Genomic DNA, 19,097 nt, shown 5'->3' on the forward strand with positions numbered 1-19,097 from the left:
TTCATCTAACAAAGAAACGAGTCTATTTGTGAGTTGAAAATTCGTGATTTGTGGTTCACTATTGGATCGTCGTTATCAATCTGACATTAATTGTACCCTATTATATATATTGTTGTGTCTATAATAAGGCAAGCTGGTTACTACATTTGTCGACTTCCACATTCCCAATTATTGTGTATTTTCTTGACTAGCTAATACATATATAACAAGAATTAATCTTCCACAATATGAATTGTGATGCGTTTACAGTGGTAATTTTGCAATAAACAGAGTGAGTATATATATACCCTTCGAACATTTAGTTTTAATTATTTGAAGAGTGTTTTTATGTTAGTTATTTTTCACAACATTCTGATTGGAGAAACAATTTATAGATTTTTGAAAACCCTTAATTAACAACTATAACGTAAAAAAAAATTTGAAAAAAAAAGAAAAAAAAAAAGATAGAAGAAACCTAGAAATAAAATGAGTTGAAATCTTTCTTCAATTTTTTGAAAACCCTTAATTAACAATTAAGAGTTTTTTTCTTAGAGACAGATTTTCCTTTTTCCTCCAAGTTTTTGTTGCACAATTAATAATTACACAATCAAATCTATAGTATTTTTTTAATTAGATCTTAATTTTGTACAGCCTAAAATAAAGTACCATCGAGAAACTAATTAAAAGTTTCCTTTTTTTTTGGTCTCTACCATCGAGACATTAATTAAGGAAATCTACATTAGATATTGGAAATCGAATCGAATCGTAGGAGCGTAGATCTTCACGCCTCGCGATTAACAACGACGCGTCGCGTTTGCTTGTTCCCGTAGGCACCAAGGCATCTATATAAACATATTGAGTTCACAATGTTTCACCCTCAATTCGACAATACTTCTTCTTCGTGTGTTCTCTCTCTCGGAAAAAACCCTAGTTTCTTGCCGAATCAAGGCAAAGTCACGATGAAGCAAGCTTCTTCTTCTTCTTCGTCACGTAATTCAACAAGTTTAACAAATAGACTTAAAACCATCTTCAAGAAAGCTGAAGAGCTTTCGATTCTCTGTGCTATTGAGGTTTGCGTCATCTATTACGGACCAGACGGTGAACTGAGAACATGGCCTAAGGAGAGAGAGACAGTGAAAGACATGGCTTTGAGGTATAAAGAGGCCAGAAAACGCAAGAAGAGCCGCAATCTTCATGAGTTCCTCGAGAAGGAGAAGGACAAGGACAAGGGGAAGACGAATTTGAAGAAGAATTGGTATCCAAACTTTGATCATTACTCTCCTCAACAACTCTCTCAATTGATTCAGTCCTTAGAACGGACTCTTTCTACTCTGCAAGAAAGGCTTCGTATTGTTGAGGCGCAGAAACTACAGAACACAAACTTGGTGCATCAGAGTTTAACACCATCGTATCTGAACCAGACCCAACACTTGAATCCTAGCAAGTTCTCGCTGTTTATGTACAACCATGGAGATGCTACTCTCTCACAACTCCCACTGTCTGCTCCACACTCCAATCAACTCATCAATTACCAGAATCACTTGATGCAGCATGGTTTTGGTCAGAACATGTGTTCGGACAACATCACCAACAACAACTTTGAACATCCTGGCGTGTCAAACACACAAGACTACTCACCGTTACTTTCGGTACAAGCATCTGCAGTGAATAACTACGGGTTGAATAATCACTTGATGCAGCAACAGGATCAGCTTCATGGTTTTGATCAGAACATGTGTATGGTGAGTGAAATCATCAACAACAACAACGGTCTACAACATCCTAATCTCTCAAACACGGTTCCACATGAATTCTCTTCTGATTTCAACCAGAACCCTTATGGTAATGCGGTCGGTAACATTAGCTTCTCTCAAGACATGTTTTCAAGCTATGATGCGAGCAGTCTGCTACAGACATCTTCTCTGCCACCTCTCCACAACATTCCTAGCAGTTATTGTTTTCCTGGCAACTCAAGACTTCTCTGATAACAAAATCTGTCCAAAAGAATTTGTTTTTTTGAAGCTTCATTAAGAGTCAGTCAATAGTTAAGTAGCAAGCGGATCGGAGAGAGATTGAAGCTGTTTCTGCTTCCGATTTCTTCTGTTACTGTTTTTTTTAATATTTTATAGTGTCATTATAACTGCAAAACAAATCCATTTGTTTTTTTTTTTTGTTAAGAAAACAAATCCATTTGTGGAGATTTTGTTTTTACTTTTAAGTTGATACTTTTTTCAGTTAGTATTGACATATATATATGAACTTCCATAAAAAATCTTTCACAAAAACTTGCATGAAACAAATTATAATCTTAAAACCTTAATTCTTGCAACTTAGTATCCTTCTTGTCTGAATCAACTAATATATACAAGGAGATGGAGAGTGGATCTGAGTTCGTGAAGCCTCTAGACTTTTTGCAGAAGAAGAATCTCTGTGTAGTTTCTGAGTAATGGTATGAGGAAGAAGATAAAGATTGAGCTGATTGAATATCTGCAATTAAACTAGCCCTTGTGTTTTATCAAGAAAGTCGATATCACATTGCTCCAGCACTCCCCACTATTATCCAATTCTACAACAGCAACAACAATCCCAGCGAGTACCCAACAAACGATACGCAAAACCCACGAACCTTATCGCCGGAAGACCTCCGATTCTGTCGAGAGAGGAACACCACCGCGTAAAATAACCGGGAATTTGGTACGATTTTGTTTTTTATTTGATTTGGTTCGCCACAAGGTTAATTTGGTCTCAAAACTCAATCCTTTCACCAGGTTTTTATGGCCCGGCCCAATATTAATTTTTAAAGTCCATTTATTTGCAATAAGGCCTATTAGTAATACCCAATAAGCCGAAGATGCAGACGAAGACGATCATTATTGAGAGACATGTATGACGCGTTAAATTTACTTCAGTTTGTGTTTTTGAGATTGTGGTTGGTTAATGGTTACTGCTCAAGAACAAGAAACATAACATGGTGTGGTGTCAGATTTATCATTTTATGTTTCCTTCTTGCTACTAAGATTATATTACTTTTTGTTAAAGATTATAAGGATTATTACGTTATCACCCTGATTGAATAATCCAAGTTTTAGTTGACAAAACAAAAGGAAGAAGAATAATTCCAAGTTTTATGCAATATAGCTTAAATTTTTTGTTCCTCTCAAAATTCGATTATCAAGTTACAAAAAAATGTAATATTTTGCGGATCATCCAAAATAATGAGTAGAATTTTGTGATGTATTGATCTATTTCTTTGGCCAAAAACAAAAGAACATTGGAAAGAGACAGAGAAAGTGGCAAGCTGGTTGTCTTAGCTGTTCTTGATTCCCTCTAAGCAAAAGTATAAAGCTCACGAATGAATGAATAATGTTATAATACCAATAACTTATCTGGTTCTGTGTTATGTAAATTATTATTTTAATCGATAGTTGTTAGTGTTCTTGTAGTGATGGATTCGCCGCGTGGACTCTTATTATTCTCCCATGATGAGTCTCGACTCTCGTTGACCTCATCCCCACGTACGAGTATTTTTTTTATATCTACTATGGAGTATTAATTATTGTTGAAAATTTCGACAAATTAAAACTAGTTACAATAAACAATAGCCGGAACTTCTTCATTGTCACGAAATTTACAAGTTAAGTAGGCAATCCCATTTTTTTTTTCGTTGATCAACGTCAACCATAATTGTGTTTTCGCATTCAACAAAAAAAAAATTGTGTTTTGAATAAATTACACAAAAGTATAATCATTTGAAACAATAAATAAAGAATATGATTTATGTTATATTTATAAAAAACTGCCCATATATAATAGTATTTTGTAAATGAATTACTATATCATTTTGATACTTGAAATAAAACAGTTATAGTAGTTTGTAAAGTATAGTACTGTTGTAAATAATAAACGATATTTGAAATTTAGCTATGCAATTTGCTTGTATGTGTATATATACACACATTCTATTTGTATAGATGGCCAACAGAAATCATTAACTTTATTCCCCAAATTATTGACAATAATAGAAAGCAAATATATAAGATTAAAAAAACTTTGCACTATAAGAAACACATGAACACATGGTCACCACTACAGCATACAAAAGTTGAGATCATCAAAAGCTATGCTTATTACATTTTCATCTAATTAAGCACTGCTAAAAAAATCTACGAGACACATTAATCGGTTAAGTTTGCCTTTTAAAAGGAAGAAAGAAAGAAAAAAACCACCGATGATGATGAATCTCTAAATAATCCCAATTATAGTATCCAATTGCACCGATTGATATCCTTGTGCTAGAACACACAAAACGATCCAAGATCATCTTTTTGACGATCTAGAAAAGAAGATACTTAGTTCTTGACCGATAATCCCACGTGGGTCAACGAGATGGAAAGATTCCGAATCAAACGAACCAAAAACTCGTTTGAAACTCGCTCTTAAGTACATCATATGATCACTTTTCTCTCGGTTTATCTCTTCTCCGTTAACAACTCCGGCTCCTTCAGCCACCGGAGTAAGCACCTTCAACGCAGCTAGCTCAGACTTCGAAGGCTCTCGTTTGATGGCGAATCCAACTTTCCGACCGTTGCAATACATGTTCCATAAAGGTGTTGTAAGAAGTGAAGAGGAAGAATCTTCATGTGAATCATATCCGTCGTTATTGTTTGATTCGAGAGCGATCCTGAGCACGCCTCCTTGCATTTCGCGGGCTAATACCTCGGTAGGGACAGTGAGCTCTAAGAGGACAATGATTGGGTTTAGGGTTTTGGAGTTTGTTGCTTGGATGCAGAAGTTTACTTTGCCACGACGGAAACCGAATATGGTTCCGGTAAAAGTGGAGTTTGTGGCGGTTGAGGAGGCGGAAGAGGTTCTTGGTTTAATTTGGCGGTGAGATAATTTGTCTTCTTGACTATCATTTGGATCGACGATTGTGCAGTAACAAGATGGGATGAGAAGTTGGGCGATGGTGCGAAGGAGCCGCCATGAACGAACTTGTTTATGGCAGTCTACGGCTACCGTTGCGCTTGTGGTGGTTGAAGCTAGGCGGCGACGGTAAGGGTTTGTGGGGAAGGCGGACATGGTTTTTTTTTGGGAGTTGTACGAATGGGATGAGAATTTTATGTGTGTTAGGGTTTAGGTGGCATGGATGTATATATAGAAAATGGGCATGACAATAAAATGATATGAACTTGTGTTGTTGTTTTCTCCTTACTTCAAATTTTTTTATACAAATCAAAAGCAACCTCAATTGATTCTAAAATATTATAAATTATACTATATCTAAAATGATTTATGTGAATAAAATTTAATTATTACATAATAGAAAACAAATCAATCCATTATAAAACTAAAAACTGTTTGTGCAGTAATAATCGATGTATCACACGTTAAAAGGATTATTGTACGCGGAATCGCGGATACTTAATTAAAAATTAATGCGTTACAAAACTAAAAATTTCTTTTATATATGGTTTGAACTTTGAACTGTTTCTACATGATATTTTAGTTTTAACTGTTAAAATTTGGTTTACATGTAAATAATTGAATTGGAAAGTATATGGATTTTATGTAAGAAAAGAAAAGTTATTGTTGGTTAGTATTTCAGAAATGTTGGTTTTTACATGATCTATGCCCAATTTTCCTCTATTAATGTATTCATGTAAATCGTTTAATGGCTAGAAAAGAATGACACGGTGATTTAGAGAATTTCCGTACAATCATAGTGAACGTGTGAGTCCATATCATTGAATCATAATTCGTTATTTTACCTTATATATTATTAAGTTATCATTGATATGTTTAATGATTATGCTCGTGCATAGATAAAAGACCTTGACGCTAAACAACTCTCAAACTCCTATTATTAACTCACAACAATTAGACAACATTGATTAAATTCATGATGTAGTTTATTACGTTTTCTTTTTATGATAAAATTTTTTGAATCATTTAACTCTCTTTTAATAAGCCAACCCTAAATGGACAAACAAAGCAAATAAATAAACGACAAAGTCAAATCAGCCATCTATTCGAGCATCGACAATGATTGATCATAGGGCATGAACTTGTTACCCATTTTGTGGCCCATCATTGGCCCAATATATTCCTCATGTTCCCACTGAAATGTGATCAATAAAAGAGTTTTACTAAATTAACACAACCTAGATTACAAAAAAAGAAAAGAAAAAAAAGGAATCAATAGGATCACAAAACTAAAGAAGTTATTAATGATTTTTTAAGCACAACAAATAATAGTAGACGGTAGTTTATAAAATTCCCGGATCTAAGACTAGTAAATTAGTAGGACACAACGGATATTTTCTATTTTACACAGTATAAAGCTTATAGAATCAAAATAAAGTTACGTCAAATCAGTGTCTATACATTAAAAATAAAATCAAAATAAAACTAGGATTACCAAGTTTTTAGTCGTGGGTCTTCTATCATGTAAGATATTATTCACCTGACAGTTGACACGTTTATTTTGTTTCTAACTTTTTAAGTTTTACTGTTCCATCTTTTGTTTCAATAATTTATTTCCGCGTTGTAACCCTTTTTTTGCATATTTCTTTTGCGAAAAAACGATAGAACTCATAGAGGGTGGAGAATACGTTGTCGTTTTGCGCTTTAATATTTAAATTTTCTGCTAGCTTGGTTCTTTCCACTTAAAAGCATTATACACTTTTTCTAATTTGGATTTTACAAAAAGAAATGACAACACAATATATCATTGTCCCATTTCTCGCAATATACAACATCCTATTTTGTATTTTTTTGTCCTTCTCATTTTGGTAATTTCTCGTTTGTTCTTTTCTTTTAAGATGACGCCATCAAATTACTAAGAAACAACGACGCAATTAACAACTCAATAAACACGCCCAATTAAACAACATTAGTATCAAGACACTTTGTCATCAGTCTTCGACTACAATTTACACAATACATAGTAAAGAGGTTTTCTAAGTGGAGGGATCTTCATTTCTTTTTTGATTAAAAGATATTTCCTAACATGAATTTATACATAGTGAAGAGGTTATAGAAAACAGGGAACAGGTTTAAAGAAAAATATCTTCATTTCTTTGCTCCCTTTAAATTGCACATGCCTAGAACACGAGAAGCTGTGTTTGTCGGACTAAAATAAATAATATCAAGGGGACTAAAAAGATCTTAATAACTTTACATAAAAATTAATTATGTGTCTAGATGTCTTGTTTAAATAGTTTACACAAAAATTAGAACACATCTTAGGTGTTTAGATATTGAATCTATCTATATTACACAAAAAATAAAAAAATAAAAAATTTAAGAAAAAAAGACAAAACATTTTTTTCAAAATAAGTGTTTAAAATTTAATTATGTGTAAACTATATTAAACCTAAAACACCTCTTAGGGTTTGGATGTTGTATCTAACTAGTTTACACAAAAATTAAAAAATTTAATATTGTTTTTTAAAAAAAAACTTTATAAAAAACTAAGTGTTAAAACTTTAATTATGTATAAACCAAATTAAACATAAAACACCTCTTAGGAGTTTGAATGATGTATCTAATTAGTTTACACAAAAAAAAAAATTAATCCTTAAAAAAACTATATGAAACCTCAAACACCTCTTAGGAGTTTGGATGATGCATCTAACTATTTTACACAAAATTAAAATTTTAATAATTTAAAAAAAAAAGACAAAATAATTTTTGAAATAATTTAATTATGTGTAAACCAATTAAACCTAGAATACCACTTAGGGGTTTAGATGATGTATCTAACTATTTTACACAAAAAATTATTTTACACAAAAAATAAAAAAATTAACATTTAAAAAAATAAAATAAAAATGAAAACTTTTAAAAAAACAAAGTGCTAAAAAATTAATTATGTGTAAACCAATTAAACCTAGAACACCTCTTACGGATTTGGATGATGTATCTAACTAGTTTACACAAACATTAAAAATTTAACACTTAAAAGAAAAATAATAAAATAATTAAAACCTGTAACAAAAACAAGTGCTAAAAACTTTAATTATGTACAAAACAAATTAAATCTAGAACACCTCTTAGGGGTTTGGATGTTGTGTCTAAATAGTTTACACAAAAATTAAAAATTTAACACTTCAAAAAAAAAAGATAAAACCTTTAACAAAACTAATTGCTAAGAATTTAATTATGTGAAAACCATATTAAACCTAGAACATCTCTTACGGATTTGGATGATGTGTCTAAATAGTTTACACAAAAATTAAAATTCTAACACTTAAAAAAAAAGAAAAAAAAAAGAAGATAAACCTTAAGAAAAATAAAGTGCTAAAAATTTAATTATGTGTAAACCAAAACTAAACCTAGAACATCTCTTAAGGGTTTGGATGATGTGTCTAACTAGTTTACACAAAAATTAAAAATTTAACACTTCAAAAAAAATGATAAAAAAAAAAATTCTTGTTTTTTTCTGAAAAAAATCAATTATTAAAAATGGTAAATTAAGAAAGCAATACCTCATACAGAAGCTTGTGATATGGTCGAAAAACTCGGCCTCCTTGAGCCCATCCAGCTTCTTTACCTTATCCAAAGCAAAAACTAGTCCTCCTTGAGCCCAGCCAAAAACTACAACATATTAAAAAGATTGCACATATGTTAAGTGACTATTACCATATCCAAATTCATAACCTTTTAACTTCTCCCATCAATCTATTGCCTATTTGGTCTAAGAAGCCTGAAATTAGAAAAGCAAATAAACCAAGGACAAAGAAGAGAGAAGAATCTGTACCACCAACGATGATGATGGTAGCACCAAGAAAGAGAATCTCAGTTCTGTAATTTGTACACTACTAATGGCAATCTCTGTCTTTGCTTCTCTATATTCGCATACCCATAACTACAAATTCCGAACCCTAAAGTTATAAATCAACCGCAGAACAAGTACCAGAAGCAATACAAAGAGAAAAGACGCTCTTATACCTATAAGAAGAAGAAGAAGAAGAAGAGGATGCGAGATCGTTGGATCAGTCCATGGTTTCCAAAACGCCATCTTTTTCGAAAAAGAGCGTTTTGGCTTCTTCGGCTTATGTATGTATTAGCCTTCGACTTGAGTATTTATAAGCAAAAGGCTCTTCGACTAAAAGAAAAGGAAACTTCCGATTATTTCCTTTTTTCTTCAACCGTTGTTTCCTTTTTCTTATTTGAGAACGTTAGAGGAATCTGGACCGTTTATTTTCATCATGTTTGCAACTGTGAGATCTGACGGTGATTATCTAATCTAAACCGTAAGTTTGTTAGAGATTATGTGGGACCTGGACGATCTATTATTCTATTTTGTTATACCTCAGCTACAAACAAAACAATCATGTATGTTAGGAAAGAAGAGATGGATATATGATGATGATTCTGAACCAATTCTCAATAGTTTATAATGGAACAGAAGCACCAGTGATTGATGATCTAACAGACATTGACATCAGGCTACCAATGCTAGTCTTTCTTTGGGAGATAGTAGCGGCCTGGTTATGAGAATGTTGGAGCCATCAATTGCTTTGGTTAGGACCAGAGCAATCATGTCATTCATCCTCAATCTACAACTCCACGGCGATGAAGTGTCAATAGAATCTTCTATCGGACACAAATGATCTAATTATTCAAACCACAACATTGTCTTCTTTGATGTTAATATATAAGTCTTGCATCTTATTTAGAGTGTTTGTGTTTGGTTCCGGTTGATCTGTGTAACTGTCTTTATGTAATCACACAAGTGTATGCTGTCTGGTTAGTCGGAGACAGAGTAAGAAGACATCCTACACATGACATTGGAGAATTATAAGGTAAAATCTTGAACCATAGATTTCTAAAGACTTTTGAGAACCAAAGTAAGGATTGTATTGAACATTACAAGTTTCATTGGGGAATTTCCACAAACACCTTAGCTGCAAATAAAAGCATTAACTAACCAACCTACAAGACATTCCAAAGCAGCAAAGATCGAAACTTACATAAACCCAAATCCGTAAATCGAAAAACCCATGAAATCCCAGTTCGCAGAACAACAAAATCATCACTCTCCTCGAGCTCTCTCACCTCTAATCCTTCTCGCTAATTGGATCTCTTTAGGCATGATCGTCACCCTCTTTGCGTGAATCGCACAGAGGTTTGTATCTTCGAATAACCCAACAAGGTAAGCCTCAGCAGCTTCCTGGAGAGCAGCGACGGCACTGCTCTGAAACCTCAGATCCGTTTTGAAATCTTGAGCGATCTCACGAACAAGTCGCTGAAACGGAAGCTTTCTGATCAAAATCTCGGTACTCTTTTGGTATTTCCTAATATCTCTCAACGCAACAGTTCCTGGACGGAATCTGTGTGGCTTCTTCACTCCTCCCGTTGCTGGTGCAGATTGTCTCGCCGCTTTTGGCGCTAATTGCTTCCTCGGAGCTTTTCCTCCGGTGGATATTCTAGCAGTCTGCTTGGTACGAGCCATATAGAAAGAATCAACTGGTTAATTTTATTAATTCTGGTTTTGATTTCTCGAAATTGTTATAGAAATTGAAAAGTGTTGAGTTGGTTATGTGGAAAAGGAGATGAAAATGTGGAGGGAGTTTTCAAACTTTGCTAAGGAAGGAGAGATTTTGATCCGTTAGATATCGAACAACATAAACGCAAAACCTAATCCAACCCTAAAACACGAAATTAGGGAAAACGAAAGATATACATAAGCATAACGATCACAGTCTAGAGTACTTCAATCTCCTTCTTAAGCCCTCTCGCCTCTAATTCTCCTCGCCAATTGAATATCCTTAGGCATGATAGTGACTCTCTTAGCATGAATCGCGCAAAGATTGGTGTCTTCAAACAATCCAACGAGGTATGCTTCAGCCGCTTCCTGAAGTGCTGCGACGGCGCTGCTCTGGAAACGCAGATCTGTTTTGAAATCCTGAGCGATCTCACGAACCAAACGCTGGAACGGAAGCTTGCGGATCAGAAGCTCAGTGCTCTTCTGATACTTCCTGATTTCTCTTAGGGCAACAGTTCCAGGACGGAATCTGTGTGGCTTCTTTACTCCTCCGGTCGCCGGAGCTGATTTCCTCGCCGCCTTTGTTGCGAGTTGTTTCCTTGGGGCTTTTCCTCCGGTGGATTTCCTTGCGGTTTGCTTGGTACGAGCCATTTGGTATCCGAAGCTTTGAGATTTGTGATTAAGTGTTGAAGATTTGTGAGATTTGATGAAGAAGAAGAAGATGTTGAGACTAAAGGGATACTGGATTGGTTTTTATAGCGAAGCGTATACAAGGGAAGTATTTGTTTTGCGTCGTTAGATCTTTTATTTAATCAACGGTTGTGATTGTTTTAATTTTAGTGATCCGCGTCACGTCTAAAGCAGCCAATCAGGTTAGTTTTCTTTAGCGCCCAAGTTTTTTAGCTTCCTTCACAATTTTTTAGTTTTTTTATTTAGGCGCGTCTTTTAAACCTTTTCGCTAAATTTTGGAACCTGACAGTGAAGGCCTCTATGAAATAAAAGCCCATGTTGTAGAGTCTAGGTTAAGCCCGTTAATATGTTGTGTATCAGTCCACGAAATTATAATCTTAGTTTCTGCTGATGTGGCCCATGTAGAATACATAAGTCGAGAAATAATAATATCATTGACGCACGTTAACTATTATTAACGTGTGAGTGGTGTAAAATCAGCCAATCAGGCTTTAAATCTAGATACAAAGATTGAGAGTTGAGTTAGTTGATTGATTTGAAATTGATTACTGAAGCAATAATGTTTTATATTTCTTACATTTCTGTTTATTTAATAATACGTGTTATACTCACAAATTAAAGTGTCTGTAATTTTGTATAATGTGAATACTTACAAAATGTGTTGAGAAAACGTCATTTTAAAAGTTTTTTTAGTTCAATTTTCACTTAAAATAAATTGAGAGATAAGTCAATTAATAGAAATCTTATCCATATACGTATGTAAATGTTGTCAGATTTTCTTAATGAACTTTTTATCAAAAATATATCATAATCAAAGTACTCTAGATAGAGGTAAATTAAACCTTTAGTATTCATTTATGAAACTTTAAGAAAATAACATTAAATTTAGTTTATAAATAGATAAAATAATAATAAATTAAATAGTTATTGCAATAAAATCCATGTGTATTTAATTTTCAAAACTGAATATCTAATTAAATCCTGGCATGAAAATTCCATCTAATACACATGTTCAATAGATGACTATTATACAACATATATATTTGATACCTTACAATCAAATCAAACCAAAAACACATTGTGAAACCTATAAACATTATTAAAGCAAAGCCACATTGCTAAAGTTTCATAACATTGGAATAGAACAACTATATTTCAAATGGGAAAATTAGCGACCTTGAATGGCATATTGAAAGACGAAGCCTCACAGATGAAACTCAATGTGGTTCATTTGTGTAGCTCCGTGAATGCCAAAACCATTGATTTAGCTCTCTTGAAAGCCACGTCTCATACCTCAAACAACCCGCCTTCAGACAAATACGTCACTTTTCTCCAATCAACTATTGACACGTGTTACGGTCCTGATACTGTTGATGCGATCTTGCATAGGCTGCGTGTGACGACGGACGTATGTGTGGCTGCTAAATGTCTCATTCTTCTCCATAAAATGGTTAAATCAGAAAGTGGGTATAATGGAGAAGATAGTCTTCGGAACAATATTAATCATCGTACTTTGATTTATACTCAAGGAGGGAGTAATCTTAAATTGAATGATCTTAATGTAAATTCATCTCGTTTTACTAGAGAGTTGACTCCATGGGTTCAATGGTAAGATTTCTATATACTGTTGGATTGATTAGGATATAGATGAGCACAATCGATAAGTCGATTATTCTTTATTATATATTTTTGTTTTTGATTTAACGTTAAATCACAATTTAATCGAAATTTTTATGATTCATCAAAATTTGGTTTTGAATAGGTACAAACAATATCTAGATTGTTACTTATCTATTGCGGAGGTTTTAGGTATTACTCCAAACATAAAAGAAAAAAACGAAGATAAGCGTTTGGAGACTCAGCGAGTCTCGTCTTACCCAATGGATTGCATTCTCAAACAAATTGATTTCCTAGTAGAACTATTCGAACATATAAGTGATAGGCCAAAAGCTCCACAGTCGAAGCTGAACAAAATCGTTATTGAAATGACAGAACTAATGGTACAAGACTACTTCTCCGCCATAAGATTGATGAGGATAAGATTTGAAGAATTGAACGTAAGAGTAGCTAAACCTAACGAGTTGGTTCCGGTTTTGGAGAAGCTTGAAAACTGCAAGGAGGGTTTGAGCGAGTTTTCTTGGCGAAGCAAGTATTTGATTGCAGATTTTTGGTATTTGGTATCGAAATTAAAAGATATGTAACGCTTGATGAGAAAATAACAGTTTGGTCCGGTTTGGTAGTTAAAATCTTATTTTATCATAGATTGTCCGTACACCTGGTTTTCGTCTCTATGGGTGGTTTTATTATACATGAGTCGATTCCATGTTAGGTGTTTTATAAATAAATTATGAATACTATATGTAAATATCTTATGAATTTATAATTTGCAAAACCACCAAAGAAGGCATTGGTATAATTTGAGGCATATTTAAAAGCGATATGCACGTTAAACCAATAACTTTTTATTATTTTTACTAAATTAAAATAAAGCAGTTTTATCTAATAATATTACAAGGCATGCTATAAAAAGAAAATCACAAAGGCCATTTTGCAGTAATTGCAGCGATCCTATGTAATCTATGAACCGGCTCTAAATATGTTGTATCACATTTGGATACAAAACATACACCAGTTTTCCAAAACCATATTATGCTGCAAAATTATTTAATAGTTGATTCAACAAAATCTTGAATCATTTTATTGTGTTGGACCATTTGTTAATACGAGCACTTGCTTTCTGCGCCTGTAAATTTTATAAAACATATAAGAAAACGTTATCAGTAAATTCTCAAATTTGCTAAACAAAGACAAACCAAAACCAAAAAATATCAAATCTACCTCTTTTTCCCAGTCACATCTCATTGTGATAAAACTTAAGATCATGGTTTGAACAGCGGTTCCTCCAAAAATCATACCACCCCAAATTCCCTATAATAGATAAATAAAACCACAAATCATTATTCCACTGAATAAAAAAAAAACTATATAAATATAAAATGAATAGTTGAAGAAAATCGTGAATATTACCATGACACCGAGTTTAAAACCCCAGCCCATGAGAAACCCAAGTGGAACACCAATGCAATAGTAACATCCCAAGTTTATATATGCCACGTACGATTGCCAACCCGATCCAACCGCCACACCTACTCAGTAAGCCAAAGAAAAAAAGTCAACCAAAAACGTTGACTCGGTTTATAAAGTAAGTAAAATTGTTACGTACCGGAAAGAACCGGTTGAACGCTGTTAAGAAGAACGGTGAAAGCTAGCAGAAGTGAGAGTTTATTGACGGCGTCTAAGACGGCTACACTCGAAGAGAAGATCCATGCGATTTGGTTATGGAGAAGCATTATTAGCACCCAAAAAAACAATCCGATTATCAACGATTGTGTTACCGATACAATCGTCGCAAATCTTGCTCCTTTACCATTACCAGCTCCTAATTCGTTCGCCACACGGACACTACAATAGTTCACGTAAATTAAGTATCTAGATGTTAATAGTTTTCTTGTATCTAGATGCCCACACAAAAATTTAGAATAAAAACAAGTGAACATGAAAAAATTATAAATTAAACAAAACTATAATAGCAAGGAGAGTTATCTCTAATTTTCTATTCTCGTATACATCTTAATTCAGACAAGACGACAAATATAAAGATAAGAAGAAATCAAGGCAGACACGGAAGAAGATAGCAAAAGCTGTAAGGATCTAGCCATATATGTGCCAAATGTTAGGTTTCAATTTCCTAAATATTCCCACACACAAAATTATTGTTCCTCGAAAATGTATCTAATCAATATTATACCCCATTAAGTATTGTATTGTTTTATTGCAAATTCCACGTTCACAAATAAAATTGACAGTACTATGGTATTTTTGTCGACGTATATTATTTTGACATTGACATGCATTCACTATGTATAGTTGATAGTTGATAATAAATACTGATTGGTAATTACATTTATTTATATACGACCGTTTTTAGATTCCGATATATTTGAATTAAAAATAGAATCCATGTTATATACAAACCCAACATGACATCTATTCCGCATTCATTGTAAGTTTCCCACCTTTAATTTTCATGGGTCCGTTGTAACGACCTAACATAGTTGATAGTTGATATTTAATATGATTGTACAAAAATTAGACTAAACTGAACCGGTACCAATTAGATCATCACAAATTAGCAATTAGCAATAGAGGAGAATGGACGTTACCCGGTTCCGGCGAAGAAAGCGAGAGGTATCATCATCTCCCAACCATTTATCGCCATGCTGCCAAAAGTTTTGTTCTAAAATTAATCATACATCTCGACCGGAGTAATATATTCATTTATCAATAGAAGATAAAAACAAGAAAACAACTATAACCTTTCCGCAACAACCCAAAAAGCAGACGTGAGAAACAATGCGATAAGATTTATATATGATTGATGACTTTTCTTTCTATTTTAGTACTTTTAATTAAACATATCAACATAAACAAAATAAAGGTCATTAAAACGACTTAATTACCATATGGACAAGGAGTCAACGGCGATTCGAGCATTTTGAAGATTCCCAGTCATTATAATCAAAATCCGATAATACCAATTCTCCAAACTGTAAACAAAATAAACCCAAGTATCTACCGTTAAAAGTTGTGTCGGACATAATTAGACAAATGTCACAAAAAAAGTTGTTGGTACCAGAGCATGACGCCTGAAGAAGCAGAGAGTTTAAGGAATTCCCAAAGTCCGGTTAAGGCTTCAGAGGATAAGCCGGTCCAAGTAAGCGGACAACCACCACAAGTAGAGTAAACTAACAGAATAAGAACATTGACCCACCACGAGATACTAATCGTAGCTACAGTCCCCACGACTCCTAGTTTAAGCCCGTCCACGAACAACCAACACACTAAAATATGAACCACCAATGCAACCGCTGCCGCATACGCAGTCACCTAATAACCCAAAAAAAAAAAATGACTTGTTCAAACATTGATCAGCCAATAAACTATTAAACATATTTTAAAAATATATGCTTATGACATGCACATATTTAGAAAAAACTGAAAGTAGTATTTTGTATATGAAAACTGTTACCTTTTTTATTAGATTATTAGACGTATAATTATGTTTGAAACGATTAGATCGATCGAATACATACTCGGTTTTTGAGCTGGCACTGAAGGAAACGTTGAAGGGGAAAAGACAAAGTGAAGGCGAAATGAAGCGGTATGACCCAAATGGCGACAACACCGGACAGCTCAGCGATATCGTCCGGTTGACCAAGAAATTTAAGAACCGGAGTAGTGAAAATATAAGTTGGTAATAACAAGACACAGCAAAAGAAGAGAACAATCCAAGAACGCTGCATATAAACTCCCAACATATGATATTTCTTCGCTCCAAACGCTTGTCCACACAGCGTTTCCAACGCACTCGCCATTCCAAGCTAAACCATTTACATATACTCATATTATTATTTTTTAGAAAAATGAAGGAAAAAAACATTTTAATCAAGATTGTGTAGATACTATACCAAGAGGCCAAAGTTGAAGCCAACGGTGACGTTATTAACGATGGATATGGCGGCGAGTTCAAGATCGCCGAGATGACCAGCGAAAGCTTGAGTGATTACAAGCATCGAATATGTCGTTACTCGACTGAATATGGCCGGACCAACTATTTGCCATAGCTTTTTTGTCTCAACCAAAATTCTATCCTTCAATCCTTCACCGTCTTCCTCCGCCGTGTGAGGACTTTTCAACAGTGCAACTCTTGACTCCGATCCTTCTTCTCCATCACCTCCCCTCATCGCTAATTCCTTTTTTTTTTAGTTATGTGGAAGAAATGAAATATAAGGAGAAAAGAAGAAGTGAGAAGAATGGTGAAGACGAGAGATGAGTCGTGTGTGAATTGGTTTTTATCTATATATAAAGTCTGTGGCTAGTGTTATAATTCAATTGTGGTATAAAAAAATTCCTATTCATTCATTTATAAACGTTTATATGATAAACTTCGTGTCTTTTTCTATTACAGAGAATATAATAAATTTCAAATATATACAGTATGAAAAAGAAAAGAATGAAATATTTATGGCCTCGCAATTTACAAATATGACGACAACAAATAGATAATTTCCTAACTATAATATTTGACAGCAAACATATTTATCTTTTAACGAGGTCCATGCCATGGATTTTGAATCTATGAAAGTATTCAAATAAAAAGTTTGGTACGAGTTTATTTTAAGAAAAAATCTTGAGATACGTCATTTGACAAACTATTAAGTTTCCGTACTAGCCTTAGGATTTCGGGTTAGGTTTGCTATCTAAGTGAATCATCATAATAAGTTAATTAACACTGAAAAAAGGAAAGCCATACATTTCGAGTTCTATTGAAATCGAATAAAATCGACACGTGAGAGGCACGTGGTATATATTGGTTTTGTTTTTTTGGGTAAACGTCGTTTTATCTCGATCGACATGCGTCAGAGTCCCCATGTGATCTCATTGCTTACATACTAATGGCCTAATGAAGTTAAGTATTTGTCTGTTTGAGAAATGTCTACCAAAAGAAACTACTCCAAGTCTCCCAACCAGACCCAACTTAAAACTTCATGTAATTAAGAACACAGTTACATCGTAACTTTACAAGTTGACGTTTTTCTTACAGCCAAATTATTTATAAAGTTATAACGGAATCTTATAATACTCAACCAGAAAAATAGTTTATTCCTATTGTCTCGATTAGATGGGGCACGTACACTCACCGTTAAAGGCACCTTAGACTTTATACTTTGTCTGCCTCTAATTTATTGACAATTTGGCTGTTACGTTAATGGCAATTCTTTCTTCAATTCTTCCATACCAACTCTTTCATTAATTGTTTACTACTGTCCATTCGAACATTTCGACTACTATTTTGGAAAACGAAATATAAAATTATCACGAGGGGTTGGAATTTGTAAGAAAACTAATCGTTTTTCATGTTTTTCCTTGATAAGGAAGAAAAGCTTAGAAGTTACATAATTCGTGCGTCTTCTGAAATCTAAAGCGTGGACCAATATTGACTTTATGGTTGGATTGATAATATATGTTAAAGGTTTCAGTGCGTTTGTAGCCGTAAAAAATGCTTCTAGAAAAGAAATGTTCAAGTATTTTGTTAATCACAATCTCTTCTTCCAACTAAAATTTCCACAGGCAAACATAGTAAACAATTTAACAGTATTGTTGTACAAAATTGACATTTTATATTTTTGTGATGTATAATTATTCTTATCCTATAAATTTGATAATTTGCAAAATCTTAAAACAATGCTTATAACAAAACCAAATGATAATAATAAATCATTTTTCTCCACAAGGAAATCAAAATTTGATACTTTAAATTTAGTCATGCATGTTGAAAGACCAGATTATTGTCAAAAAAAAAGAAGAAGACGAAACTCGAGTTTTTTTTTTTGGGTGAGAACCAAATTCGACAACTGTTACTGTGATTTTATCATACTTGATACACATTTTTAATATCTTGTGACAATGATGTTGGACCAGCCCAAATACGAGAACGCTATTGAACGGGCTTTGCAGGCCTGGTGACAAAAAAAATAACAACGTTTGTGAAGGAGTTATGACATGGAAATTAACAAATTCAAATATTCGTGAAACAAAAGTTCGATATTAATTGCATTTTGAAAGGGGATACTTATTGTTTTGTGAGGTTTAAAAGGGGATACTTTTTAATTGCATCTTGAAAACATTTCATAGTTCTATGTGAAATTTACGTTCTGAATGTCTGTCTTTTTTGGAAACATATAATATATAAGTTTAGGAAAATAAATTGTATAATTTGAGTCAGCTATCTTTGATTGATAAAGATTAAGCAATATGCATTATAATACTGGACAGATCTCAGATCCGGATTCCAGAAGTATTTAAAATCGCTTTA

The 19,097-nt window shown here is 33.5% G+C and overlaps 6 protein-coding genes, 1 long non-coding RNA gene and 1 other non-coding gene across 8 annotated transcripts; 2 read left to right on the forward strand and 6 right to left on the reverse strand.

Annotated features, from left to right (window-relative positions):
- Window positions 1-938: 938 nt before the first annotated feature.
- On the forward strand, window positions 939-2,016 carry AGL78 (AGAMOUS-like 78; the record flags this gene model as incomplete). Its single annotated transcript, NM_125931.2, has 1 exon — window positions 939-2,016. The coding sequence occupies one exon, from the start codon at window positions 939-941 to the stop codon at window positions 1,962-1,964; it is 1,026 nt and encodes a 341-aa protein (NP_201336.1). The 3' UTR covers window positions 1,965-2,016.
- A 325-nt stretch (window positions 2,017-2,341) lies between these two features.
- AT5G09335 lies at window positions 2,342-2,661 on the reverse strand. Its single transcript, NR_143202.1, has one exon. It is a non-coding gene; the product is annotated as an other RNA (long non-coding RNA).
- Window positions 2,662-3,961: 1,300 nt separating this feature from the next.
- On the reverse strand, window positions 3,962-5,158 carry AT5G65340 (MIZU-KUSSEI-like protein (Protein of unknown function, DUF617)). The gene has a single exon (NM_125932.3). It carries the CDS (start codon window positions 5,056-5,058, stop codon window positions 4,297-4,299), a length of 762 nt encoding a protein of 253 aa, NP_201337.1. The 5' UTR covers window positions 5,059-5,158; the 3' UTR covers window positions 3,962-4,296.
- Window positions 5,159-8,355: 3,197 nt separating this feature from the next.
- On the reverse strand, window positions 8,356-9,025 carry AT5G09355. The gene is made up of 3 exons (NR_144264.1): window positions 8,932-9,025; window positions 8,741-8,848; window positions 8,356-8,577 (listed from the first exon to the last, which is right to left on the reverse strand). It is a non-coding gene; the product is annotated as an uncharacterized misc_RNA (transcript).
- Window positions 9,026-9,823: 798 nt separating this feature from the next.
- On the reverse strand, window positions 9,824-10,438 carry HTR11 (histone 3 11; the record flags this gene model as incomplete). Its single annotated transcript, NM_125933.2, has 1 exon — window positions 9,824-10,438. The coding sequence occupies one exon, from the start codon at window positions 10,436-10,438 to the stop codon at window positions 10,019-10,021; it is 420 nt and encodes a 139-aa protein (NP_201338.1). The 3' UTR covers window positions 9,824-10,018.
- Window positions 10,439-10,471: 33 nt separating this feature from the next.
- Window positions 10,472-11,194, reverse strand: AT5G65360 (Histone superfamily protein). The gene has a single exon (NM_125934.2). The coding sequence runs from the start codon at window positions 11,120-11,122 to the stop codon at window positions 10,712-10,714; it is 411 nt and encodes a 136-aa protein (NP_201339.1). The 5' UTR covers window positions 11,123-11,194; the 3' UTR covers window positions 10,472-10,711.
- A 1,126-nt stretch (window positions 11,195-12,320) lies between these two features.
- Window positions 12,321-13,362, forward strand: AT5G65370 (ENTH/ANTH/VHS superfamily protein; the record flags this gene model as incomplete). The annotated part of the gene is made up of 2 exons (NM_125935.1): window positions 12,321-12,769; window positions 12,924-13,362. The coding sequence occupies 2 exons, from the start codon at window positions 12,321-12,323 to the stop codon at window positions 13,360-13,362; spliced, it is 888 nt and encodes a 295-aa protein (NP_201340.1).
- Window positions 13,363-13,549: 187 nt separating this feature from the next.
- AT5G65380 (MATE efflux family protein) lies at window positions 13,550-17,173 on the reverse strand. Its single transcript, NM_125936.4, has 9 exons — window positions 16,690-17,173; window positions 16,315-16,602; window positions 15,855-16,108; window positions 15,682-15,768; window positions 15,385-15,441; window positions 14,385-14,623; window positions 14,189-14,307; window positions 14,000-14,089; window positions 13,550-13,904 (listed from the first exon to the last, which is right to left on the reverse strand). The coding sequence occupies exons 1-9, from the start codon at window positions 16,963-16,965 to the stop codon at window positions 13,854-13,856; spliced, it is 1,461 nt and encodes a 486-aa protein (NP_201341.1). The 5' UTR covers window positions 16,966-17,173; the 3' UTR covers window positions 13,550-13,853.
- Between the last annotated feature and the right edge of the window lie 1,924 nt (window positions 17,174-19,097).

Source organism: Arabidopsis thaliana, chromosome 5 (assembly GCF_000001735.4).
Source record: "Arabidopsis thaliana chromosome 5, partial sequence".
In the NCBI taxonomy this organism is placed as follows: Eukaryota; Viridiplantae; Streptophyta; class Magnoliopsida; order Brassicales; family Brassicaceae; genus Arabidopsis; species Arabidopsis thaliana.

Coding starts and splice junctions, on each gene's coding strand:
- AT5G65380 (NM_125936.4), bottom strand. CDS start 16,965: ATGAGGGGAGGTGATGGAGAAGAAGGATCGGAGTCAAGAGTTGCACTG. Junction 15,442..15,681: donor GTTGACTCCTTGTCCATATG/GTAATTAAGTCG, acceptor AACTTTTGGCAG/CATGGCGATAAATGGTTGGG. Junction 13,905..13,999: donor GATGTGACTGGGAAAAAGAG/GTAGATTTGATA, acceptor TAAAATTTACAG/GCGCAGAAAGCAAGTGCTCG.
- AT5G65340 (NM_125932.3), bottom strand. CDS start 5,058: ATGTCCGCCTTCCCCACAAACCCTTACCGTCGCCGCCTAGCTTCAACC.
- AT5G65360 (NM_125934.2), bottom strand. CDS start 11,122: ATGGCTCGTACCAAGCAAACCGCAAGGAAATCCACCGGAGGAAAAGCC.